A 26,363-nucleotide genomic window follows, 5' to 3' on the forward strand; every position below is an offset into this window, starting at 1 on the left:
GGAATCGCCGGCGAGGAGGAAGCGGAGGCTGCGGAGCTGCGGTGGCACTTGGTGGCGGAGGGAGAGGGGAGCTGCTGGCGGTGACAGCAGAGTAGGACACGGCACGGCCGCCATGGCAGAGCGGCACCGCCGCCCTCAGCCAACCCCGCCGCCATCTTTGCTCCCCCTCACGCGCCGCCGCCATCTTTGTTTGCCGCTCCGAGAGGCGGGAACGCGGGCCGGGGACGGGGTGGGCGTGGCTCCATCAGGCCCCGCCCCTCTGTGGGCGGGCCCGGCGGGCGGGGTCACATGACCGCGGCCCGTGCGCAGCCGGAGCCAACATGGCGGCGGCGGCGGGCGCAGGGGCCGCCGCGCTCGGCGCTGCCCGCCTTTAGGGGCCGCCGCCCCGGCCCCGCCGCCCCCCGCGCCCGCCGGACACCCCTGGAACAACCCCCGAGCCCCGCCGCGTCCGACATGAGGGAGAAGGGCCGCAGGAAGAAGGGCAGGACCTGGGCAGAGGCCGCCCGGACGGTGCGCGGGGGGGCCGCGGGGCGGGTCGGAGGCCGCGGGGCGGGTCGGGCCGGGCCGGGGCGCTCCCGGCGGGGCGGGGGGGGGGGAACGGGACCGCCCGGCCCTGCCGCCGCTCCGCGCCCGCGCCTGCACGGCCAAGGCGGTTATTTGGACCTGTTCTCCCGTGGCTTTAATGCTTCCCGGCAGGAATTTCCCGGGGAAGCGGCGTGGGGGAGGGAATGCCGCTCGGATCTGCTCTGGCGAGCGAGGGGGGAAGTCACATCCGCGAGCAAGTGACAGGCACGGGGGGGTTCGGTGTTTGCGGTGCCTTCCGTGCGGCTGAACTCGTTCAGGTGGGAGCTGCTGAGCTGCCCCAGGTCGGGACGAGCCGTAAATCCCGAAAGGTGAATTTTTATCACCCCCAGCGTGGCGGGATTTGTTGCTGTCCCGTCGCCTGGCTGGCCTCGGCGCTGTCCCTGTGTGCGCCGGGCACGGAGGGTGGAGAAAAGGGAAGTTCAGAAGTGGGACGGGAATGAGAGAGGAAAAAAAACTCCACGAGTGCGACCTGCAGGAGCTGGGCTGGAACGCTGAGTTGTGAAAGCTCAGCTCACGCTTCCCAGCTCGGGATAAATCCCCCTCACGGAGAGAGGGAGGAGCTGGGGCTCTGAGAGCCCTCCTGGAAGAGGGATCTGTTCAAACAAGACTTGAAAAGTCTGGCTGGGAAGCAAATGTAAATAGAAACCTGCGGCTGAGACTTGCAAGGGGTATTTTAATAAATAAATTCATTTGGACTTCGTGTTAAGAGCTTGAAAGGCATCAGAATAGCTGCTGTGTTCAGGAGATGCAGTGCAGTCGGAGATTTTTGAGAAATAACTTAATAGCGTGCAGGCAAACACTTTGGTGTTGCTCTGTGTGTGTTTTTGTGTGTATTTTTTAACAGTTTCTTTTGAAAGAGCAGCGCCAGGATCTCCAGTGGAGGGTAGAGGAGGGATCAGCTTTTTTCCAGCCTCTGTGCACAGCTGTCCATCCACTGATCCCTTCCAGGATCCACTTAAGGGCTAAACCATGTGTTCAGCAAAGCTGCACTGAGACCTCTCAGCACTGCAGGTTGCACCTTGCCCAGAGCCAGGCAAAGGAGGCAAAAGGAGGAGAGGATGAGTAAACCCCTGCCAAAAGCCCAGCTCTGACAAATCTGTGTGCTCAGCAGGAATGTTGGAGGGCTCTGGGCAAACTCCAGCTCCAATCTCCCCGAGGTTTCTCTGTGTTTTGGGGTTGAAATCGTGGCTGTGCTGCTTGTCCCAAGCTGTGTGCTGGGCTTGGCTCTCTGCTGCTGCTTGGGGTTTGTAGGGAAAATTGTAAAAGTTGCCTTGTAAACTGTAAAATTGTAACATTGTAAAATTGTAATTGTAAAACTTTGTGCTGAGGAATGCAAAAGCTCTCAGGTGCCTCGTTGTTCTGCTTTTGGGAGGTGCCATGAAGCTGTCCCCAGGCTCAGGAATCTGCCCTGTTGTCTCCAGGTGTCCCCTCTGTGTGGGGGTTTCCTCCCTGAGCCCCAAGGGCTGCAGGGGATGGGCCTGGGGCTCTGTTTGTCACAGGATCCGACTCATCCAGCTTGGAAAATCCCTCCCAGCCCATCCAGCCCAAGCTGTGCCTGATCCCCTCCTTGTCCCCAGCCCAGAGCTCTGAGTGCCACATCCAGGTGACACCTCCAGGGATGGGCACTGCAAAGCTCCCTGGGCAGCCCCTGCCAAGGCCTGAGCACCCTTTCCATGGAGAAATTGCTGCTGCTGTCCAAGCTGAGCCTGCCCTGGCCCAGCCTGAGCCCATTTGCCCTTGTCCTGTCCCTGTTCCCCCCCTGGCTGTCCCCTGCTGTCAGGGAGTTGTGCAGAGCCACAAGGTCCCCCCTGAGCCTCCTTTTCTCCAGGCTGAGCCCCTTTCCCAGCTCCCTCAGCCTCTCCTGGGGCTCCAGCCCCTGCCCAGCTCCCTCAGCTGCTCCTCACAGAACTGACTCTCCAGGCTGGGAACCTCCCCAGCTCCCTGCAGAGCTGCCTCAGGTCATCTCAGCTGCATCTTCTGAGACAAGTCTGTTCCCCCTCTGTCACCTCTGCACTGGTGCTCACAGGTGGTTGAGGCAGCTAAACCACAAAAAACATTGTTTTTTATAATTAACTTCTGGTGCTGATCTGTTCTTCCTGTTCCATTTCAGTCCCCCTGGCCAGGAGTTTGGGATTGGGTGTCCTCCAGTTCTGGGGAGGTCCTGGGCATGCACTGAGGTGATTTATTCCTGAATTAACTGCATCCATTGGAGTCAGAGACGTGGGAGTGAGGCTGTGCTGGCAGGCCTGGGGGAGCTGTAGGGATGAGGGAATTCCAGCTGTGCTGTTTGGAGACGTGTGGGGCTGGCAGCTGGGGCAGCAGAGCTGTGTGAGGTGAGGGAAGGGTCCCTGCGAGGGCAGGAAGTTGCTGTTGATAAACAACCTTTTCTCATTTCCTGTGCAGCTGCAGAGAGCTGGGAGCTGCTGTGTGTGCTGGGGACAGGCCCCGGGGTCCCTGCAGCTCCACAGCCACCTGCAGCAGGGGGGAGGCTGCTGGGGGACAGGGCTGAGCAGCACACAGCTTCTGCTCGGGCTGCCCTGGGAGCCGGTGCCAGGCTCGGGATGGGATCGTGCATCCAGGGCTGTGCCAGGTGTGTGTGCACAGCCAGGGAGGTGCCAGGGTTCAGGGCAGTGCCCAGGCAGCCCAGGGTTAGCAGAGATCTTCAGCTGCTGCCCCTTCACCCTGTGCTGGCACAAAGAACAGGTCTGGGCTAGGACTGGCCTTAGGCTTGTCTGGGATGTGTGGGCAGCAGGAAAGGGGGGATTGTGCCCCTGTGCTCAGGTGAGACCCCACCTGCAGAGCTGCCCCAGCCCTGGGGATTCCAACAGCACAAGGCCCCGGAGCTGCTGCAGGGCTGGAGCCCCTCTGCTCGGAGCCAGGCTGGGAGAGCTGGGGGTGCTCACCTGGAGAGGAGAAGGATCCAGGGAGAGCTCAGAGCCCCTGGCAGGGCCTGGAGAGGGACTGGGGACAAGGCCTGGAGGGACAGGACACAGGGAATGGCTGCCAGTGCCCCAGGGCAGGGCTGGATGGGATCTTGGGCAGGAATTGTTCCCTGGCAGGGTGGGCAGGGCTGGCACAGGGTGCCCAGAGCAGCTGTGGCTGCCCCTGGATCCCTGGCAGTGCCCAAGGCCAGGCTGGACATTCCTGGCACACTGGGAGGTGTCCCTGCCATGGAACTGGGTGAGCTGTAATGTTGCTTTTCCCCAAAACATTCCAAGATTCCATGGCCACCACTGCAGTGTCCAGTGGCCCTGGTGTCCAGTCCAGTGTCCCAGGGCTGAGGTTGAAAGTGATGCTGTCAGGACTTGGGTTGTGCAGCAGAAAAGCTCTGTGGGATGTTCTGAGTGCTCAGGTCCTGCAGCTGCTGCTTCTCCTCTCCCTGTGTTCAGCTCAGTCCTCGGGATGCAGCTCCCTCAAAGGAGGGATGGGGGGACAGAGCTGAGTGTCCTGCTGTGCCCTGCTGGCCCTGTGCTGGTGCCACAGGGTCCTGTCCCCATGCCACCCCTGGCTGGAAGCCCCAGGCAGGCTGTGGGTGCTGCCTTGTGGGCAGGGATGGGCTGAGGCTGAAGGGATCTGCTGTTGGTTTGTCACGGGAAGTCCCTGTGGGTGACCTGAGGAAAGGGGCTCCTGCTGCAGCACCCAGCAGTGCTGGGGAGCTGGGGCTGGGGGGGAGCTGGGCCCTGGAAATGTTCCTTGGCTGGGCCAGCCAGGGACACCAAGGGCTGAGGTGACACTTTAGTGAAGGGCAGTGTGCTGGGAATGCCAGGATGGTCTGGGGGGAAGGGACCCCAAATCCCCCCCAGTGCCACCCCTGCCATGGCAGGGACACCTCCCAGTGTGCCAGGAATGTCCAGCCTGGCCTTGGGCACTGCCAGGGATCCAGGGGCAGCCACAGCTGCTCTGGGCACCCTGTGCCAGCCCTGCCCACCCTGCCAGGGAACAATTCCTGCCCAAGATCCCATCCAGCCCTGCCCTGGGGCACTGGCAGCCATTCCCTGTGTGCTGGGACACTCTGGCATCTTGGATATTGCTCACCTTGAGTGTCTGGGCTAGGACAGGACACCCAGATGTTCCTTCCTAAGGAATCCCCAGCCTGGGTGACCTCACATCCCCCTGAGTGAGGTTTTTGGGATGTGGCTCTGGTAGAATTGCCATGAAAACATTTCCAGCCTGCTGGGGTTGTCCTGTGCAGGATTTCCCCCTCACAGCTGGGATCCTGGGGCTCTTGCACAGCATTTCAGCAGTGGGAAAAGGGGATTTGTTGGAAGCCTTTTCCTCGTGGGATGGTTCAGTGTTTGCCTCGGGGTTCCTTGGGGTTGTGGCTGCAGCAGGGAGGGCTCCAGGGAGTCCCTGCAGCTCCCAGGGGGGTTTGGCTTTTTCTGGAGCACCTGGAGAGAGCCCAGAGGAGACCCCAGAGCCTTCCCTTCTCCAGGTGACCAATCCCAATTCTCTCAGCCTTTGCTCCCAGCAGAGCTGCCCCATCCCTCTGGTGCCCTGGGTGCCTCCTCTGGGCTCTGTGCAGCAGCTCCAGCTCCTCCTTTTCCCATGGGAAAAGTCTGGAGGCTGCTGTGGAGCACAGCAGGCTCTTCCTGGAGAACCTGGAATGGGTTTTTCACTTCTCACTGAGGTGTTAATAAAGGTGGTGCTGCAGAACATTCAGGGATTAATCCCAGCTTGTGGAATGAGCTGAGACCTGGTAAAGGCTTCCTGGATTTTTTTTTTTTTTGGTGGAGGGGATTGTTTGTTGCCCTATTTGGGTTTTTGGTGATGCTTTGTTTTGTTTTGAAGGCCCTGGGGATTATCAGAGCTCCTTGCCTGTTCCCAGGCCGTGGCCAGGGATGAATTTCCAAGTCAGACACAGAGCAGTGGGGAGGGCTGGTGTGTCACAAATGCCTTTGCAGAGGTTTCTGAAGGACAGGGGCAGGGCAGGTGGTGGCCACAGCTCTGGGAACTGAGGCTCTGGTGTCCTCCCAGCACGTGATGAGCCCCCAGTCTGCTGGCTGGGAATTACCTTGGCACTGCTGCCAGGGAAACAGACTGGGCAGGGCTTGGCACAGCCTCTGTCACACGGGCATGGAGAAGGGCACTTTGCCTCACTCCTCACTCACACAGAGCCCTGAGCAGCTGCAGCTCCTGGGTGTCTTTTAATGAATTTTTTTTCAAGTTTTTCCTGAAGGATTTATGTGTGGAGGCACCTCCAGTGCTGGGACAGCTCCTGCCAGGAGAGCCCTGCAGGGGCTGGAGCAGGGACAGGACAAGGGCAAATGGGCTCAGGCTGGGCCAGGGCAGGCTCAGCTTGGACAGCAGCAGCAATTTCTCCATGGAAAGGGTGCTCAGGCCTTGGCAGGGGCTGCCCAGGGAGCTTTGCAGTGCCCATCCCTGGAGGTGTCACCTGGATGTGGCACTCAGAGCTCTGGGCTGGGGACAAGGAGGGGATCAGGCACAGCTTGGGCTGGATGGGCTGGGAGGGCTTTTCCAGCCTCGGGGATCCTGGGATTCTGTGACTTGCCAAAAAAGCCAGAGGTTGTAGGTGTGAGCTCAGCTTGATCCTCTCACACCTGCATTTCTGGTCCTTGAAGTTGTAGTGAGCTGAAATCTGCCTTAAGCTCATCCTGGGCATCTCCAACAGACAAATGGAGGCTTAAAAATGGTTCCTGTGTGGGAAGAGAACTTGTGAAGGATGAGGTGGAAGTGTAATCCCCTGTGATGGCTGGAGCAAACCAGCAGACTACAAAATCCTCCTTCCAGTCACAATAATCCAATTATTGGCCTGCCCTTTTAAACACTATTTTCCAAGTTGCTTTGCTCCTGCTGGGAGTTTTAACCTCTTGAAGGGCTCTGTGAGTTGCTGCAGATGCTGTGGGTGATTGCTCTGCAGCTCAGCTCAGTCCATTTCCCATCTTTGGGGCTGGCACTGCTGCCTGAAGTGGGGCTCATTTGGTTGCTATTACAATGAGTAATTAAAACACCTCCTTTAGAAGCTGCCCAGGGCCTGGCTGTTGGCTTGGCCGTGGAGCCCCCTGTCCCAGAGTGTGGGTGCAGTTGGAAAAGTCTGGAATGTTGTTTCCTGGGCAGAGCAGGGTGTGTGAAGAGGGAGCAGTGGCTGTGCCAGGTGGGCAGTCCCCAGGCCTGCCCCCAGTGCCTCTCCCAGGTGGAATTTTGGGCACCACTTCACCACTGCCATGTTCCAGGAGAACAATTCAGTGCTGCTAAAGGATGTCAAAGACATTCTCTGCATTTCATGGAGTCACAGACCAGTTTGGGTTGGGAAGGACCCTAAATGTGATGTGATGCCATCCCCCGATGGCAGGGACACCTCCCACTGTCCCAGGCTGCTCCAGCCCCAAGGTCCAGGACACTGCCAGGGATCCAGGGGCAGCCACAGCTGCTCTGGGAATTCCATCCTCACCCTCTCAGGGAACAGCTCTGTCCTTGTTTAACACCCTGAATGTGCTTTAGGTGTGGGTTTTACCACACTTGGGCTTGGTGTGTGTGAATCGTGTCCTTTTAGCAGGAGGGGTTCAGGCAGCCCTGGGGAGCTGCTCCCTGCTCAGGCTGTGCTCTGCTCCCACAGCTCTGCAAGGCTCCCTGAGCATTTCAGGACAAGGCTTCCCAAGTGCAGTGTTTGACACCCAGAGGCAGTGGTGTTCCCTGGGTGTGGAATGGCAGCATTGGGTTGGGTTGGGTTGGGAGGGACCTTGGGGATCAGTCACCGTGTCCCTGCCCCTGGCATGGCCCTTGCAGCACTGACAGACTCTGGTGTCTGAGAGAAATGGAGCAGCTGCCAGGAGATGTGCTTGGGTGTGCCCTCAGGTGGATTTTAGTTCGGAAAAGAGGGAAATTCAATATACAATCTGTATATAATACAGAATAATGGGGGTGTGGGTTAGGCTCAGCAGGGCTGGCTCAACACCATCCTGTGTTTTTGGGGTTCACTCACTGCTCCTCAGCTCGTGTCAAACACACCAGAACCAGATGCTCGAGATTTACATTGGATTTTTCTGTGATTGTCAGGTTTTCTGCTTCTCTGGCTCTGTTTGGAGGAGTAGGAACAGAGCTGGGACGTTCAGTCCCATTCCTGCAGTCTCTAAAACATCTCTGCTGTCCCCAGTGGGGTGTTCTGGGGGGTGTCACCCCAAATGCAGGTCCCTGGGAGCAGCCTGAGTGGGACACAGTGACAAATTCATCTCCAGTGAACCGTGAGGGCTGGAAAATTGTGCCCTTTGCTCACAATCTGTGGGTGCTCCAAAAGTCTGCTCTGCAGGGGAGCTGCTGTGGAGCTGAGGAGGGATGAAATTTGGGAGGAGGAATAGGATCCCAGAGTGGGCTGTGTGTCCCTGTGCCATGGGCAGGGCCAGGTTCCAGCAGGGCAGGGTGGAGTAAAGGGTTCACTGAGGATTAAAATGGCCCTGAGCTCAATCATCTCGGTTTTAAAGCAGGAACTCACCCCAGCACTGGCAAAGTCTGCTCCCCTCTCGTGCAGAATCGTTCAGGGTCTCTCTGCTCCCCTCCTGCAGCTGTTTCCAGCTGTTCCCAGCTGTTTCCAGCTGAACCTGCACTCCCCAGCTCTTGCTGGAGCCCAGACTCGTTCAGAAGGCAGCCAGGAGAGCTGTCCCAGCTCAGCAGTGATGGGTTTACCCTTCAAGCAGGGACATTTTCATTCAGGTGGGACCTGGGATGGATTTTCCTGTGCAGAATAAACTCTGGAGAAGAGCTGAGCTCCCCCCTGTGTGTGACCTCCTGCTTTGGGACCCTCATTCACAGCCCACAGAGGAGGCACAGCAGTGCCTGGCTGGAAATGTTGGTTTTTTCCTTATTTCCTTGTGCTGGGAGGGTTTGAGGGGCTTCCCTTCCCTTTGCCACTTGCTGCTCTTGCTGTCAAGCTGCAATTCTGCAAGGGAGGTTTGGTTCACTTCACTTTTGGGCTGTAGATGAGCCCTTCAGTAACAAACTGGTTTGATTTACACAGTGCACTTCTCTTAACCAGGCAGCAAATGTGCTTCAAATGTCATTTATTGGTGAGTTGAGGCCACTGAGGCTCCTGTCCCTCTCTGAGCTGTTGTTTCCTCTAGGCTGTGTGTTTTCCAGCCTTGAAAGGAAGGGATGGCTGCTGAGGTTTCTGCTGTGCCCCACAGAGGCAATGTGGGGGAGCAGTGCCCTCCAGAAGAGCTGCCCAGGCTCAGGTTGGCTCCTCCTGGGCCTGGCAATCCTCTGGTGTTTGGGGTCACCTTTAACTTCAGGGAAGGACCAAGGTGGCACTCAGGGCTGGGGACAAGGTGGGACAGTCCCAGGGTTGTGCCAGCCCAGTGCCCACGAGGGTGTGGAGCTGCTTGGCAAACTCCATCAGGAAGCTTTTCTTTCTTTAATGAAATAGCATGTGGTGCTGTTTTTGGCTTCCCACTTCCCACTCAGGAGCCCCTCCAGCCCCCCCAGGGAGCTCCAGGGGCACATTCAGGGATTTGGGACAAACCTTCCTGGCAGGGAGAGCAGGGAAGCCACGTGTCTGAGTTTTGCAGTGTTGGCTTGGCCATGGCCAGGCTTTCCTGCAGGAATCCTGGAAGCTGCTGCTGGGCTGCTTTGGCTCTGTGCCTGGGCAGCAGCGATGAGCAGGGCTGCTTTGGGGGATTTTTTTTTTTTTTTTTGTGGGGTTCTGTGCAGCTTTTGGGAGTCTGCCTGCTCTCCAGCTGCATTTCCAGGAATTTGTCATTTGGGAAATGGTGATGTGCTCCAGCCCTGTGCCAGCTCCCCTGGCTAAAGGCAGGTGCTGCTGCAGGGCTTGAGCTCAAACAGGAATTTAATTCCAAAAATACCAGTTGGGAGCTGAAGGATTGACAGCTCAGTGTACAAAAAATGCTGCAACTTGTTCTGTTTGGTGTGTGGATCCTGAATTCTTGTGCTGTGTGGGGGAGCCTGAATGGACAGGCAGGAGTGGGGCAGCAAGTCTGGCTTAGGAATTAAGAATTATAATTAATAATTATCTCTGGCTGACAACTGGGACCTTTTAGATCCCCTCAGCCTTCTCAAACCCTCAGGGATAACACAGAGGGGTTTTCTGGAAAAGGTCCCCACCAGCAATGTGCTCCTTTCCCACCTCATCCCATTGTTCCTGAAGGGATGTTGGACTCAGAGATTCTATCCCAGTTTATCTGCTGCTCTGAATTCAGGGATATTGGACTCAGAGATTCTATCCCAGTTTATTTGCTGCTCTGAATTCAGGGATATTGGACTCAGAGATTCTATCCCAGTTTATTTGCTGCTCTGAATTCAGGGATGTTGGACTCAGAGATTCTATCCCAGTTTATTTGCTGGTTTGAATTCAGGGATGTTGGACTCAGAGATTCTATCCCAGTTTATCTGCTGCTCTGAATTCAGGGATGAATGCTCCCAGGCCAGAAGTTGGAGTTGTTTTCTAGGGGTCACTGCTGGTTTTCCCCACAGAAATGCTCCCTGGACAGCAGAGCTCTCCTGGCCTGTGGGGTTGGTGTAATTCAAACTGAGGACTTGGGCTGGATTGCTGTGGGTCCCTTCCAGCTCAGGATATCCTGTGATTCTCTGGAGCTGTTTATTCTCCACTTAGAGCTGGGCTAGTCCAGTGACTGGTTTGGAGTTCCAAACTGGGTGTGTGGACCTTGCTGGGAGCTCAGGGCCCTTTCAGAATGCTCATGGTGGCTTTTGGTTGGACAGGTTTTGCACTGAGCCAGAAGCTTTCTGTTTGAGGAAGCACTTCAGTGTCCTTGTGGGCAGATATTTGAAATGAAACATCCCAAATGCAGTGTAGAGGGCAGGGATGGATGTGACATGGGAAGGAAATTTATCCTGGTTTTGGTTTGTTAATTTGAGATTTTTTGGCTAATGGATTAATTTAGTGTAGTGGGTCTAGTGTTGGCTGAATCATTAATGCATCTGCTAGAATTATTGATTTCTTTTTGTGTTGTGAGATGGGATTAGGGGGAAGGTAAAGTTGGCTTCAGCTTTGAAGGGTATAAAGAAAACTTCCTTAACAGAATAATAAGAAAATCAGAATAAACCTTTAAAACACTTCTCCTCTCCTCTCCCTTCTTTTCTCACAGGGTGCCCAGAGCAGCTGTGGCTGCCCCTGGATCCCTGGCAGTGCCCAAGGCCAGGCTGGACATTCCTGGCACACTGGGAGGTGTCCCTGCCATGGCAGGGGTGGCACTGGGGGGGATTTGGGGTCCCTCCCCAGCTCAGTGTGCAGTGTGGCCTCCAGTGGCAGCTGTCCTCTGCTCACACAGGGTGTCCATCCCTCCCTGACCTGCTTTCTGCCCAAATCCTCGGGCACCATTTGGCTCAGTGGATGAGTGGAGCAGATCCTGCAAATCTGGGTCAGGTCCTTGCTCCCCCCGTGGTGTTTGCTGGCTGCCCCAGGGTGACTGAGCAGGAATTTCACATCCACTGGGGCTTTTTACAGCTGACCCACTTGTCTGCCAGGTTGGTGTGGCAGGGGATGATTCCCTGCTGGCAGGAAATGTGCAGCTTTTGCTGCTGTGTGGAGCTGCAGCTGGAATTCTGCTCCTGGCAGGGATGGCTGGAGCTCAGGGCTCTGTGCTGGCTCTGAGGCTGAGCTCTAACCAGATGATCAGGTTTTGCTGCCTGTCTCTCCAGAGCTTGTGCTGATCCAGCTGGAAACTCCCCAGCTGCTGTGGATTCTGGATTTAGGAAGTTTAAGTTCTGTTTCCAGGAAGGAACCCCTGTAAGTGCTGACTGTGTTTATGACAGGGCCCAGTTTTAAATCCCAGTTTGCACAAGGGAATAACCCAGAGGAGGAATTCCAAAGTGCATTTTTGCCAAAGCTTGCTGAAAGCATTCATGGTCTGAGGTGCTCCTTCATACCCAGTCTTGGAAGATCTCTGGATTAAACTCTGATTGCTGATAAAAACAACCCCAACCACTTCAAATACAAGATTTCATTCTGAGCACTGGCAGCTCCCCGTGGGCAGGGCTGGGATCACCCAGAGCTCTCCTGGATGCAGGGGAGTGTGGGCAGCTCCTCCTGCTGCCAGGGGCACAGCCTGGGGCTGCCCAGTGCTGCCCAGTAAGGGGGGCTGTGCTGGACTGGGCTGGATGGAAATCCTGACTTTCAGCTCCTCTTCCTTGCCCTGGTGTCACATCCCCTGAGCCTGCCCAGCCATGAGCCTCGGTGTGTGTTTGTGGGGAGCTGGATTCATTCCCTGTCCTAACATTTCATCCCTCCTAGCCCAGAAATCAGCCCTGAACGTTGGGTTTTGTTCAGCTCTTGTCGAATTTCCAGCACTGAAAGTGGAAGGAAGGAGCTCCTGGGGCTCCATTCCCATCCCTGGTCATGTTCCAGCCCCTTCCCAGCTCTTTGCCTTTGCCTTTCCCAGCTCCCTCAGCCTCTCCTGGGGCTCCAGCCCCTGCCCAGCTCCGTTCCCTTCCCTGGACACCTCCAGCCCCTCCAGGGCTCTCCTGTCACGAGGGGCCCAGAGCTGCCCCCAGCACTGGAGGTGCCCCAGGGCCAGTGGCCTCTTGGCCAGTTCCCTGTGCCTTGTGCTGAGCCTGGGGTTTGGGACAGATGCTGGCACCTTGGCCAGCTCTGTTCTTTGGAGCAGCAGTGTTGGTGTCACACGGAGCTGCCACCAGCCTGTCACACACCCGTGGTGGCAGCAGCTCCATGGGAATCGTGTCTCTGATGGGACTTGTTTGTCATAAATGCTCCCCCTGATGCCTTAAGTTTTAGCTTTCATATTTTCCGGATTCTGTAACTCTGAACTCCATATAAAGTGTTCCCAGTTCCCCTCCCAGCTCAGGCACACAGAACAATCCTTTTCCAGCCCCACAACCAAGGACAGCTGCAGCTCCAGCCCCAAAAAGTGCAAACTGCAGAGAATGGAGGAGAGAATCTGGGAGGATGGGACTGCAGAACCTGGAGCTGGGATTGGACAATGAACCCCAATATGGAAATGGACCCAAACTTATAAAAGTGTGAAAACTCCTGACCCAGGGTCCATCCTGGGTGTATCCTCAGCCAGGCTCTTGTACTGCCCAAGGTGAATCCTTTAAAAGCCTTTTGATAAATCCCTGCTTTATTCCTTTAACTCTGTCCAGCCTCTGTTCCAGGGAGCCTCTCCAGGCTCCCCCCCCTGCAGTGCTGGGGTTTGTCAGTCGTTCCAAAGGCATCCCCCCTGCTCCCTGGGGCACAGCTTCCATCCCATCCCCTCCCCACTCCATCCTTCTGCTGCCTGGGACCTGCTTGTCCCCCTTTGCTTCCAGCAGCAAGCTCAGACTCGTGGTGGAAAGATTTCCTTCAAGGCTGAGAGAACACTCCCAGTCCTTGTCCCACAGGGACTTCTGGAGTCCTTACATTCTGTTCCAAAATTTGGAAATGCCAGTGGGCAGCATGGCCAGAGCAGGAGGGTTTCTCTGGGCTCTCTTGCAATAAGTTGGTCTGGAAGCAGAAAATGGACTTGGAGTTGAGTTCAGCAAAACCACAATTAAAAGAGATGGGAAGAATGATTGAGTTTGGGAAAGCCCTCCAAGCTCATTAGTGAGATGTAAAGTGAAGAAATGGATTTTCTCCTGATGATCCCGGGACTTTGGAAGCAGCAAACAGGGTCAGCAGGGGTTGGAATGAGATGATTTCATGGTCCCTTCCAGCCCCAACCGTTCTGTGATGGCTGGAGCAGGGCAGTGTTGAGGCTGCACGGTGATGAGGCCATCACTGCTGTCAAACAGGGAACTCCTGTAGGGAGAAGCTGTGGCTGCCCCTGCATCCCTGGCAGTGCCCAAGGCCAGGCTGGACATTCCTGGCACACTGGGAGGTGTCCCTGATGGTTTTGGAACTCGATGTTTTTTAGGGTCCTTCCCACCCAAACCATTCCAGGATTAATGCTTTTTGTCGGTCAGAGCTGAGTTGTGTCTCTCAGACTCTGTCCTGTGGCACAGCAGGATTTTATTTATTTACACACGGTGACTAAAAGTGACTCAAGTGATCTGATACGGGATTCAAAGGGCAGAGGAGAGGGGAGAAGGCACTTGAGGTGTATCTGCTCTTTAAAGGTGCGTCTGTTTCGTTCAGAGCCTCTTTGATCATTCCTGGTTCTTCTGGATCCGCTCGTCTGGCAGCACAGAGCTCCTGCTGCAGCTGGAGGTGTGAACTGCTTTGTTTATCTCAGAGCTAATACGAAACATTTCCTGGAGAGCACACTGGCTGTTATCGGGGCAGTGCACGCTGCTCTGGGGCTGCTCCTCTCCCGCCTGTCCCCAGGGCTGGGCGTGCTCAGCACAGCGAGCTCTGATGGTGGATTAGCAAAGCCCCAGTGAGGCAGGACACGACAGCTGGGAAACACCTCCAGGGTCAGGGAGTGCAGCCTAACGCTGGGGTCTGGGCCTTGTTCTCTGGGATTTGGGTCTTTGGGGGTTCTGGGACTTTGGGAAACCCGTGTCCAGCATAGGGAGCACTGGGGCAGGAGAGCCCTGGAGGGGCTGGAGGTGTCCAGGGAAGGGAACGGAGCTGGGCAGGGGCTGGAGCCCCAGGAGAGGCTGAGGGAGCTGGGAAAGGGGCTCAGCCTGGAGAAAAGGAGGCTCAGGGGGGACCTTGTGGCTCTGCACAACTCCCTGACAGCAGGGGACAGCCAGGGGGGGAACAGGGACAGGACAAGGGCAAATGGGCTCAGGCTGGGCCAGGACAGGCTCAGCTTGGACAGCAGCAGCAATTTCTCCATGGAAAGGGTGCTCAGGCCTTGGCAGGGGCTGCCCAGGGAGCTTTGCAGTGCCCATCCCTGGAGGTGTCACCTGGATGTGGCACTCAGAGCTCTGGGCTGGGGACAAGGAGGGGATCAGGCACAGCTTGGGCTGGATGGGCTGGGAGGGCTTTTCCAGCCTCAGGGATCCTGGAATTCTGTGCCTGTAACACTCCTGCAGCAGGGAATTCTGCCCAGGGCAGGGGTGGAGTCCCCATCCCTGGAGGGATTTAAAGCCCTGTGGATGTGACACTTGGGGACAGGGGGCAGTGGTGGCCTGGGCAGTGCTGGGGTATGAGTTGGACTTGGTGATCTCCAAGGGTTTTTCCAATCCAAACGATTCTGTGGTTCCAGGAATGTCCTGGAGAGCAGAGACTCCTGGCAGGGCTGGTTGATCTTCCCCAGTGACCCTCCCAGAGCAGCCCAGCAGGATCTGCAGGGCTGGCAGGAGACCAGGCCTGTCCAGCCTCACCCTGCTGGGCTCCAGGAGGGCATGGGAAGGGTTAACTGGGACAGGAGGGACAGGAGGACACGGGAAGGGTTACCTGGGACAGGAGGGACAGAAGTGGAGCAGCTTTTCTCCCCTCTGGCTGCTGGGTTTCCCCAAAATAAAGACAAATAATGAATTGTGCTGCTGCTGCTGCTGCAGTCGGAGCCACACGGGGCTGGTGAGGAGCACGTCCAGGGAGGGAGGGTCAGGGTGACAGCAGTGACAAAGTGCACAGGCAGAGTTTGGTGTGGTAGCCATGGCCCTGAGCTCCCTGTGAGTGCACTCCCAGCACTGCTTCACTTCTCTCCTGCTTGTGCCTCCTGCAGTGAGAAGGTTGAAAGCACTGATGGAAATGGAGATATCCTGAATTTCTGGCCTTCCCTGGGCTCCCAGCCCTGGGGTGAGCTGTGGGAATGAACACAGGAGAGGGAGGGATGGAACCCAAGCCTGCCCTGGGCTGGCTGAGGTCACCCTGTGAACACATCCACGCTGGATCCTTGTGCTGTGGTGTCTGGAGTTAGAGCAGAGCTGGGTGAGCCCTGAGGCTGTAACAGTGCAAACAAATCCCACTTGGATCTCACAGAGCAGCTGTGGCTGCCCCTGCATCCCTGGAAATGTCCCAGGCCGGGCTGGGCAGGGCTTGGGTTCACCTGGGGCAGTGGGAGGTGTCCCTGCCATGGCAGGGGGGTGGAACAGGATGGACTTTGGGGTCCTTTCCCACCCAAACCATCCCAGGATTCTGTAAAAGTCACATTTTAACATCACTTAATACGAGACTTTCCAGGATGGGGCCATCAGCTGGAGCTTCCAGAGCTGAGTGGAGGGATTTGTTCTGGGAGCAGGGAGATGCTGCAGCTCAGCAGGGGCCCTGAAAATCCAGGAGAGCTGGGCTGGGATACCCTGGTGTTCCTGGGGGGAGTCACTGGGGGACAGGGTCCTGGGGGAGCTCTGGGTTCTGCACAGAGCTGAGTTTGGATAATCTGGTGTTCCTGGAGGGTATCAGTGGGTCCTGGAAGGGTTCTGGTTCTGTACAGAGCTGGGTTGGATACCATGGTGGTTCTGGGGGGTTCTGGTTCTGCACAGAATTGGGTTTGGATACCCTGGTGTTCTGGAGGGAATCAGTGAGGATATGGGATATGGGATATCCCACAGTCCCTGGTGTTCCTGGAGGGAATCAAGGGGTCCTGGAGGGGCTGTGGGTTCTGCACAGAGCTGGGTTTGGATACCCTGGTGTTCTGGGGGTTCTGATTCTGCACAGAGCTGGGTTTGGTGTTCTGGGGGTTCTGTTCAGAGCTGGGTTTGGTGTTCTGGGGGTTCTGGTTCTGTTCAGAGCTGGGTTTGGGGTTCTGGGGGCTCTGGGGGCTCTGGTTCTGCCCGTGTGCCCAGGGCAGCAGTGGGAGGTGCTGCTGTCGCTCTGGGTGTCCTGGGCCCGGCCTAGGCCAGGCCTGGCCTTTGATGTGCTGGGCTCGGCTCAGGAGCTGATGGTTAAGGCAGGAAAGGAGGCATTTCCTGCCCATCCCCCAGCACCAACACGGCCTGAAATATCCAGTGACGTGTGGGGAGCGGCCTCTGCACGGCTGCTGCTGCATCTCCTGCACGGCTGCACCTCCTGCACTGCTGCTGCACTGCTGCTGCTGCACTGCTGTGGGTTCCTGCATCTCCCTGCAGTGCTGCAGCTGCACTGCTGTACCTCCCTGCACAGCTGCAGCTCCTGCAGCTCCTGCTCTGCAGCTTCACTGCTGTGGTTCCTGCAGCTCCTGCACGGCTGCAGCTGCACTGGTGCCTGCCCAGCCCCCTTGGCAGGCAGCACAGGTGTCCCAGGGCGCTGGGGCCCGTGTACAGAAATCCCATTTTCAAACGGCCCCAGCAGTGTCAAACCCCATTTCCCTCAGCTTTAGTTTGAGCCACACTGCTCAGTAACTGTGCCAGCCTAAAGATTTGGGGGTTTGGAAACGTGTCTGGGCACTTCCTGCTGCAGATCCTGCCAGCACTGCATCTCATTCTCCAGGGAATGTCTGAGGGCTGCACACTGCAAATAAAATCAGGAGAATCCTTCAGTCAGTCTCTGGAACCTCTGTTCTCCTCCAAGGTTGATGGGGAGGGGTTGAGGGTCTCTGGTCCTCCCAATAAAATCAGGAATTGCTCTGGGAAATCCTGTTGTCAGTCTCTGGAACCTCTCTGCTCCTCCAAGGATGATGGGGAGGGGTTGAGGGTCTCTAATTCTCCCAATAAAATTGGGAATTGCATTGGGAGAATCCTTTAGTCAATCTCTGGAACCTCTGTTCTCCTCCAAGGATGATGGGGAGGGGTTGAGGGTCTCTGGTCCTCCCAATAAAATCAGGAATTGCACTGGGAGAATCGTTCAGCCAATCTCTGGAACCTCTGTGCTCCTTCAGAGATGCTGGAAAGGTGTGGAGGGTCTCTAATTCTCCCAATAAAATTGGGAATTGCACTGAGGCCAATCCCTGGAACCTCTGTTCTCCTCCAGGGGTGCTGGGAGGGGTTCAGGGTCTCTGGTTGTCCCTGGGTCGTGTCCTTGGAGAAATCCAAGCCATTAAATGCAGGTTTTTGGTTGCATTTAAATGTAAATTCAGAATGCAAAGGAGTAACTTCTCAATCTGCTCTTGCTTGCCAGGTCCTGGAGAAATATCCCAACACCCCCATGAGCCATAAAGAGATCCTTCAAGTGATCCAGAAAGAAGGCCTGAAGGAAATCAGGTGAGTTGAGGAAAGCAGGAGCACCCCCTGGGGCTCCCAGTGGTTTTAGTTTGCTGTTAAGCCCCAGCTCCTGAGGAGTTCTGGCACTGAAATGTGGCAGGATTGGAGCCTGGGTTTATCTGTTTGTGAGCAGCTCCCAAGGGCTTTTCCCCCATAAAAAGCTGGGGAAGGCTCATCCCTGATCCCCTGGTGTGCAGGACTTGGCTGCAGATCTTTTTTTAGGATAACCCAGCCCTGCTCAGGGGTTTCAGGCTCCAGGGACTGAAGAAAACATAAAAAATTCTGATTTTTTTCCTTAAAAATGAAGTGAATGGTCAGTTTGACCTAAGCAAAACTCAGAGTTACCCAGGGAGTAACAGAGCAAGATTCTCACATAGAAAATTTAATTCCTGGTGCTGTTGTCCTTTGTGTGATTATTCCTTAGGGACATTCCTAAGGAGAACCTTTAATAAAACCTTTATTAAAGGAAAAGTCCTGCCAGGGAGGGAGTAAAAGCTGCCAGGTGAGTGTGTGGGGCTCTGCAGGGTCTGAATCCTCCCACTGGGAGCTCTGGGAGAGCCTCTGGCAGGGGGTGAGGGGGTGTGAGCCTGTTCTCAGCTGGCCTTTAATCAATAATCAATAATAAAGAAATAAACCAAAGTGCCCAAACCAAAGATACCTGTGCTGCCTTTTCCTCTCCATAACCAATAACATTCCATTTTTAACTTGGATTTTATGGAGAGAACCATCCTGGGAGCCTCTGGCCAAACACAGGAGCTGGTTTTACCCAAAAAGTGGTGAAAGAAGGAAATATTTTGGGATAAATAAATATTTGGGCTAAATAAAGCATCTCCTCCTTCAGCCCTGCCAGCTGTGACTTTGGGGTGTGCTTGTTGTGGGTTTTAAGTCCCTCACATCCTGGGAGGTGAGGAGTTAAACATCACCTTTCCCATCAGGAGTTTGGAAATCCCAGGTTCAGTGAGCTGAGAACAGGTTTGGGGGTGACAAGAGATTTTTCCAGAGGCTGGGAATGATCCCTGGGATGAGCTTGGGCAGGAGCAGCTCCAGGGCATGGGGCTAGAGCCCCAGGGCTGGGATTGAGGGTTTGGAATTGCAGTGGGATGGGAAGAAAATCAGGAATTTCTGATTTTGGGGGATTTATGCCACGTGCAGGACAATTTGGGGATTTTTGGACAAGAACAGGGCTTTGATAAGATTGTTTTGTGGCTGTACAGAGCCCAGAGGGATCCTGGCTGAGCTTTAAAAAGTCCTAAAATCCTTTAAAATTTAGGATTTTACCCAAGGGATTTTAGTGGTGACATTTGTCAAGGTTGAGCCTGGATTCCTCAGCCATCCCAGAGCTAAAATCCCATTTTTATGTGAACTGGTCCCTGCTCTGGAATGCCTGGGCTTGATGGGATAGCTGAGTCAGCAGCAGGGAATCACTTTAAAATCAAAAATGTTCAATTATTGTTGGATTTCCTTGCTCTCCCTGGGCTTGTTAAGGTCAGTGTAAGAGCTCAAATCAAAATGAGTTTTTTGGGAGATACCTGTGCTGGCTTTTCCTCTCCATAACCAATGATCCTCCATTTTTAACTTGGATTTTATGGAGATCACCATCCTGGGAGAGAACCAAGCACAGGAGCTGGTTTTACCCAAAGGGTGGTGAAAGAAGGAAATAATCAAAGCCCTGAGCCCATCTCTGAAATGAAACAGAGACAGCAAATATCCATGGGATTTCTGACATAAAAATCACACTCTTGAACCACTTTTTGAGGGGAAAAAAGGCCAAGAATCCGAATTTCCACTGTGCCAGGAATGTCCAGCCTGGCCTTGGGCACTGCCAGGGATCCAGGGGCAGGCACAGCTGCTCTGGGCACCCTGTGCCAGCCCTGCCCACCCTGCCAGGGAACAATTCCTGCCCAAGATCCCATCCAGCCCTGCCCTGGGGCACTGGCAGCCATTCCCTGTGTGCTGGGACACTCTGGCATCTTGGATATTGCTCACCTTGAGTGTCTGGGCTGGGACAGGACACCCAGATGTTCCTTCCTAAGGAATCCCCAGCCTGGGTGACCTCACATCCCCCTGAGTGAGGTTTTTGGGATGTGGCTCTGGTAGAATTGCCATGAAAACATTTCCAGGCTGCTGGGGTTGTCCTGTGCAGGATTTCCCCCTCACAGCTGGGATCCTGGGGCTCTTGCACAGCATTTCAGCAGTGGGAAAGGGGGATTTGTTGGAAGCCTTTTCCTCGTGGGATGGTTCAGTGTTTGCCTCGGGGTTCCCTGGGATTGGGGCTCCAGCCCTGGGGTCTCCTCTGGGCTCTCTCCAGGTGCTGCAGAAAAAGCCAAACCCCCCTGGGAGCTGCAGGGACTCCCTGGAGCCCTCCCTGCTGCAGCCACAACCCCAAGGAACCCCGAGGCAAACACTGAACCATCCCACGAGGAAAAGGATTCCAACAAATCCCCCTTTCCCTGCAGAGGAGAAGGATCCAGGGAGAGCTCAGGGCCCCTGGAGGGGCTCCAGGAGAGCTGGAGTGGCACTGGGGACAAGGACTTGGTTCTGAAGCACTCAGAGCACAGAGATGAGTTGGTAGAATCCATAAATAATAAATAAATGTAAGGTAAAATGTTGGTTTGAAATGGAATAGTTCAACAGGAATGAAAGGCTGGGTTGCTGCCGCTGGCAGGGAGGATTAAATACAATTATTTATTGTATTTAATACTCAGAGCTGCTCAGGTGACTCTGTGCATACCAAGGCTGAAATCCCAAAGTGACAGAATATTCCTTCCCCTTCTCTCATCCCAGCCTGCTTGCAGCAGTTTTTTGCTCTAAAATTGCAGAGGAGTTTTCCTGCTGTGCAGGAGGGTGTTCAGTGGTGCAAGGAGAAAAGTGTGTGGTTTTAATTTCTTCTTTAAAAATCAAGTGAATGGTCAGTCTGACCCAAGCTAAAGTCAGAATTACCCAGGGGAGAAACAGAGCAGCCTCAGTTCAAGATTCTCACATAGAAAATTTGATTCCTGCTGCTTCCTCTGTTGGTGAGGAACCTCAGAGCTCAGAAAACACCAGAGCTAAAAAAATCATCAAAAAATCATCAAAAAATAATCATCCTAAAGAATAAAAAAATAATAAAAACTCCCCCTGGATTTGGGGTTTCTCTTCAGTACAGGCTGCCTTGTGGTTCTGTAGCAGAAATACAGAGAGGATCCCAAAAAATTAAAGTTAAGTTAAATTTTAAAATTGAAAATTAAGTTAAATTTGAACTCTGGGCCCCAAAAACCTTGGAGGAAGGAGCTTCTCTTGTGACTGCTGCTCTGGGGTGAGGAGCTGCTGGTTCCCCTCTGGTGACATTTTTGGGGAGCCCATGGGCTAAGGAAGCTCCATGGAGCCCCAGGAGTTTGGGGTGCAGGGCTGGGGGGGTAAGGAGTGAGTAAATTCCTACTCCACGGTGTTTCCACATGGGGAACGTTCCAGATGTGCAATAATTTACATTTTTGGGGAGTCTGTGGGCTAAGGAATTTCCTGCTCCATGGAACCTCTGGGAATTTGGGGTTCAGGGCTGCTGTGCTCCCTGGGAGTAGGGCTGGGGGGGTAAGGAGTGAGTAAATTCCTACTCCAAGGTGTTTCCCCATGGGGAACATTCCAGATGTGCAATAATTTACATTTTTGGGAGCCCATGGATCATTCCTGGGGGGTGGAAGCTCCATGGAGCCCCAGGAGTTTGGGGTTCAGTGCTGGGGTGTAAGGAGTGAGTAAATTCCCACTCCAAGGTGTGTCCCCGTGGGGAACATCCCAGGCCTTGCCCAGGGTTCCCTGCCAGGTGCAGGTGGCCGTGGGGTGCCCTGGGAGCCCCTGGCAGGTTCTGTCCCCTGCCCTGGGGTCCCTTTGGGCTGTGCCCGTGGCTGGGGGGGTTTGGGGTGGCTTGGTGACGACTCCATTGCTCTGTGAAGTTGTTAAAGGGGTTTTTCTCTCCTTTTTTTGGGCTGCACTCCACCTGCAGAAGGTAAGACCACACTCCCAGCTGCTGCCCTGCCATCCCTGATCCCACACCTGCTCCTGGGAGTAACCCCGGAGTAACCCCGGAGTAACCAGTGCTGGGAGCCCGTGGGAGCTCTGTCCCTGTCCCTGCTGCCTGTCTGGGGCTGGCTTTGCATGGGGGCTTTGTGGGCTTTGTGCTGCATGTGGGGAAAATGCTGCCCTAACCCCTGATCCTGATCCCTAATCCCAATCCCTAATCTCTGATCCCTAATCCCAATCCCTGATCCTGATCCCTAACCCCTAATCCCAATCCCTAATCCCAATCCCTAATCCCAATCCCTAATCTCTGATCCCTAATCCCAATCCCTGATCCCTAATCCCTATCCCTAATCCCAATCCCAATCCCTAATCCCAATCCCTGATCCCTGTCCTGCTCCTGGTATTCCCAGCCCTGGGAATGGGGGGGTGGATTCACCTGGGGGGATTGTCCCAAGGGAAAATGGGAAATTCTCCCCTGATTTACAGAACAGGGGGATGCTCCAAAGGAGTTCCTATTCAAAATTTGGAGTCCCTGTGCCCAGTTTGGGGTCCCTGTTCCCAGTTTGGGGTTCCCGTGCCCAGTTTGGGGTCCCTGTTCCCAGTTTGGGGTCCCTGTTCCCAGTTTGGGGTTCCTGTGCCCAGTTTGGGGTTCCCGTGCCCAGTTTGGGGTTCCTAAGTGCTGGGTGCCATGGGAACACGGTGGCTCCTTTGAATTTAAAGCTCACACGAGTTTGGGGTGTGAAAATACAAATTCCATTTCAGACTTGCCTGGGATTTGGTGACTGCTTGGAACCACAAACATTTTGTGCCAGGCTGGGGCAGTGCCAGCTTTGGGGCAGCTCTCAGGAGATGGGCAAACCTGGGCAAACAAAACAAAAACCAGGGAGGAGCTGTGAAACAGGGACTGAGGAGCAGTGCAGATGGCAGGGGAGGAAAGCTGTAGTAGAGCTGTAGTAGAGCTGTAGTAGAGCTGTAGTAGAGCTGTAGTAAAGATTCTCCTGCCAAGGTTTCATTCCTGGGGCAGCTCCCAAATTGGCTCTGGAGTCCTTGAGGTGCTTGGTCAGAGCTGCCACCCTGCCCTGGGGCAGCTTTTATTGGGATTTGCTGTCTGGGCACAGCTCAGGGCCCTGGCAGGGCTCTGCTGCCAGCCTGGAGATCCCTGGAATGGGAGGGATCCCAGTGATCCCAGTGATCCACGGGCTGGAGGGACTGGGAACAGCAGCAAATCATTAAATCATCAAATCAATCATTAAATCAATCATCAAATCATCAAATCATCAAATCCCAGACTGGCTTGGGTGGGAAGGGACCCAAATCCCCCCCCAGTGCCACCCCTGCCATGGCAGGGACACCTCCCAGTGTGCCAGGAATGTCCAGCCTGGCCTTGGGCACTGCCAGGGATCCAGGGGCAGCCACAGCTGCTCTGGGCACCCTGTGCCAGCCCTGCCCACCCTGCCAGGGAACAATTCCTGCCCAAGATCCCATCCAGCCCTGCCCTGGGGCACTGGCAGCCATTCCCTGTGTCCTGTCCCTCCAGGCCTTGTCCCCAGTCCCTCTCCAGGCCCTGCCAGGGCCACAAGGTCCCCCCTGAGCCTCCTTTTCTCCAGGCTGAGCCCCTTTCCCAGCTCCCTCAGCCTCTCCTGGGGCTCCAGCCCCTGCCCAGCTCCGTTCCCTTCCCTGGACACCTCCAGCCCCTCCAGGGCTCTCCTGTCAGGAGGGGCCCAGAGCTGCCCCCAGCACTGGAGGTGCCCCAGCAGTGCCAGCACAGGGGACAGGCACTGCCCTGGCCCTGCTGCCACCCCACAGCTGGCACAGCCCAGGGGCCACTGGCCTCTGGCACACCTGGGCTTTGGGATGTGAGGAGTTGTCCCTCAGCTCTGTGCAGGGTCCCCTCGTGGTGGCCACCAGGGTGGCACAGGCTGTGACCCTCCTGTCCCTGCCCTGGGGACACAGCTGGGTCTGCTCCTGTCTGCAGCAGGATGGGTTCAAAACCAAACAAAACCAAACAAAAACCAAACAAAAACCAAACAAAACCAAACAAAAACCAAACAAAACCAAACAAACCCCCTCCAGCACGGTGAAAAGCTGGATCTGTCCCCAGTGTCCTGGCTGGGGTTGGAGAGCTGCCCCTTCCCTGGGGGAATTGCACAATTTGTTCCCATTTGTTGCCCCAGAACCCTTGTGCCAGCACAGCACGGGTTCTTTTTGGGGAAAAAACCCCAACACAACCTTGAATCCCTCTGGAGCCCATCCCCAGCTCACCCCAGAGCTGGAAGGTTCCTGTGCCCAGTTTTGATGTTTGGCAGAGAGATTTGGGAGAACCTGAGTATGGGGGGGGTTTGTTTGATTTTTCCTGGGATTGCAGCATCCATGGGCTGCTTCTTGGGGCAGCTTCAACCCCTTGGGAAGGGGGTTTGGGTGTGGGGTCCCTGGGGTGCTCTGTGTTCCCTTTAGGAATGGGATTTGGGTGTGGGGTCCCTGTTCCCTTTAGGAATGGGATTTGGGTGGGGGGTCCCTGGGGTGCTCTGTGTTCCCTTTAGGAATGGGATTTGGGTGGGGGGTCCTGGGGGCTGTGGGGGGCTCCCCAGCAGCACGGGGACACTCTGGGGGTCTCTCTGCAGTGGGACATCCCCCCTGGCCTGCCTGAATGCCATGCTGCACACCAACTCCCGGGGTGAGGAGGGCATCTTCTACAAGGTGCCAGGACGGATGGGTGTCTACACCCTCAAGGTGAGTGCCAGGGCTCAGGGCACTGCTGCCAAAAGGGTTGGGTTGGGATCCCACAGTCCCTGAGGCTGGAAAATCCCAAAGGGGTCCTGGAGTCCAGGAGTTCCTTGGGCACCTGCAGGGATGGGCACCCCACAGCTCCCTGGGCACCCTTCCCATGGGGAAATGGCTGCAGGTGTCCCAATGATCCAGGAGCTGATCCCTCCCTGCCCGGCTGCAGGTGCTGCTCTTTACCCACAGTGCACTTTGCTGATGGTAATTACTGTCCCTGAGTCATTAAAATGTTCATGTGAGAGGGTGACTTCACTGCTCTCAGCTTGTGTCTAGAGATGAAAAATCACCTTGTCCTCAGGCAGGGGATAATGGGGAATTGTCTGGTTGGCTTCTCTAAAAATGGGCTGTGTTTTAAATATTAGAAAGAAGCTGGCTCCCACCACCCCTGATTGGTGTGGATTTGTCTCTGGAGCCACCCAGAGCCACCCCTGCCATGGCAGGGACACCTCCCAGTGTGCCAGGAATGTCCAGCCTGGCCTTGGGCACTGCCAGGGATCCAGGGGCAGCCACAGCTGCTCTGGGCACCCTGTGCCAGCCCTGCCCACCCTGCCAGGGAACAATTCCTGCCCAAGATCCCATCCAGCCCTGCCCTGGGGCACTGGCAGCCATTCCCTGTGTCCTGTCCCTCCATCCCTTGTGTTTAATTTGGTGATCAGGGAATTCAGGAAGGGCAGCTGAGGAATCACAGTGGGGACAGAGCTCAGGGTGTGTCACCTCCATCCAGCATTTCCAGGGGCTCACAGGAGTTTGGGGCCAGCACTGGAGGAGCTGAGGGGCATTAAAGGGTCAGGGCTGGTGCCTGGGGGCTTTAGGGGATTGCTTGGGGCTGTCCCTGGGGCTGTCCCTGTCACCTGGCTGACCGTGCTGTGGCTCTGTCGTGTCCCCTGGCAGAAGGACATCCCAGATGGGCTGAAGGAGCTGTCAGAGGGCTCTGAGGAGAGCAGTGATGGCCACTCAGACTCGCAGAGCTCCGAGCACAGCAGCTCCAGCAGCGACGGCTGCGCCACCAAGGAGGGCAAGAAGAGCAGGTGGAAAAGGAAAGGTGAGTTCATGTCCTGCTCCAGGGCTCAGGCAGCAATCTCAGAGCAGCCCCAGCTGCCCTGGGCTCCTCCTGCACGTGTGGGTGCCCCAGGGTGGGCAGGGAAGGGCTGGGTACCTGTGCCAGGTGTGCTCTGGCACATCCCAGGCTTTGCCTCCCATCCCTGCATCCCTGGGTCCTGCAGGGTTTGACTCTGAGGTTCCTCTCCCTCAATATTTGGATTTTTAATTTCTTTTGATTAATGTTTACCCTTAATCCACTCTTTTCCTTCTTCCTGCTCCCCTCACTCTTGCACACAAGACATGATTTAAAAGGTGTTTGCAGTGCCCTGGCACTGCTGGGTGAGGTTGAGAGGTCCCAGAGCTGTCCCAGGGGGGTCACCTGGGCCAGCCCCACCCAGCCCTGCCCTGCAGACTCTGCTCTGTGCACCTGAAAGCAATGAAAGCACCAAGAAAGTGCAAAATGTTACAAGATCCTCAGAAATCCAACTTGGCTCCAAATCCATCCTCTGACAGGAAAGCTGGAGAAAGTCTGGTTGAAATATTTTCATTTTTAACAAATCCTTTTGAAATATTTGGTCAATAAGGGAGATTCTGGCTACTTTTCTTGTATTTCCAATGTTAGGTAAAAGCCTGTGAGGGAATTTATGTATATTTTATTTTATGTATATAGAGAGATCTTTATGTAGAGATTTGAGATAAAAGTTTTATACATCACATAACCAAAGGGCTGGAAAGGCAGGAGGAACCCAGGTGAGTGGAATTGTAACATGGAATGGGATGGAATGGAACAGCTGTGAGAAGTACCCAAAACAAGACAATTTGAAAGTATAAATACCAAAAAGGGGGGCTGGGAGGGCTTTTCCAGCCTCAAGTTTTTTGGGATTCTGTAAAGCTCAAACAATCTCTGCCTGAAGCATTTGCAGGTTCAGATCTCTGTGAGTCACCTTCTCCAGGCACTCAGTGACATTTTGGGGTCATTTTCACCAAGTGCTGTCCCCGTTTCTCTGTCCTGGAGCAGCTGCAGCCCTGGATTAAAG

The 26,363-nt window shown here is 55.3% G+C and overlaps 1 protein-coding gene across 2 annotated transcripts in view; it reads left to right on the forward strand.

Annotated features, from left to right (window-relative positions):
• Positions 1 to 288: 288 nt before the first annotated feature.
• Positions 289 to 26,363, forward strand: part of ASXL2 (ASXL transcriptional regulator 2) — a 48,858-nt gene continuing 22,783 nt past the window's right edge. The window contains exons 1-4 of one of the 2 annotated variants that reach the window (XM_088162625.1): positions 289 to 510; positions 17,429 to 17,511; positions 24,126 to 24,234; positions 25,177 to 25,327. In XM_088162625.1, the coding sequence (XP_088018751.1) occupies positions 289 to 510; positions 17,429 to 17,511; positions 24,126 to 24,234; positions 25,177 to 25,327 (565 nt within the window). Of the gene's footprint in view, positions 511 to 17,428; positions 17,512 to 20,032; positions 21,491 to 24,125; positions 24,235 to 25,176; positions 25,328 to 26,363 lie in introns of those variants that run through there. The other variant, XM_088162624.1, reaches the window with a different exon arrangement.

This window comes from Sturnus vulgaris, chromosome 3 (assembly GCF_052056855.1).
Source record: "Sturnus vulgaris isolate bStuVul1 chromosome 3, bStuVul1.hap1, whole genome shotgun sequence".
In the NCBI taxonomy this organism is placed as follows: domain Eukaryota; kingdom Metazoa; phylum Chordata; class Aves; order Passeriformes; family Sturnidae; genus Sturnus; species Sturnus vulgaris.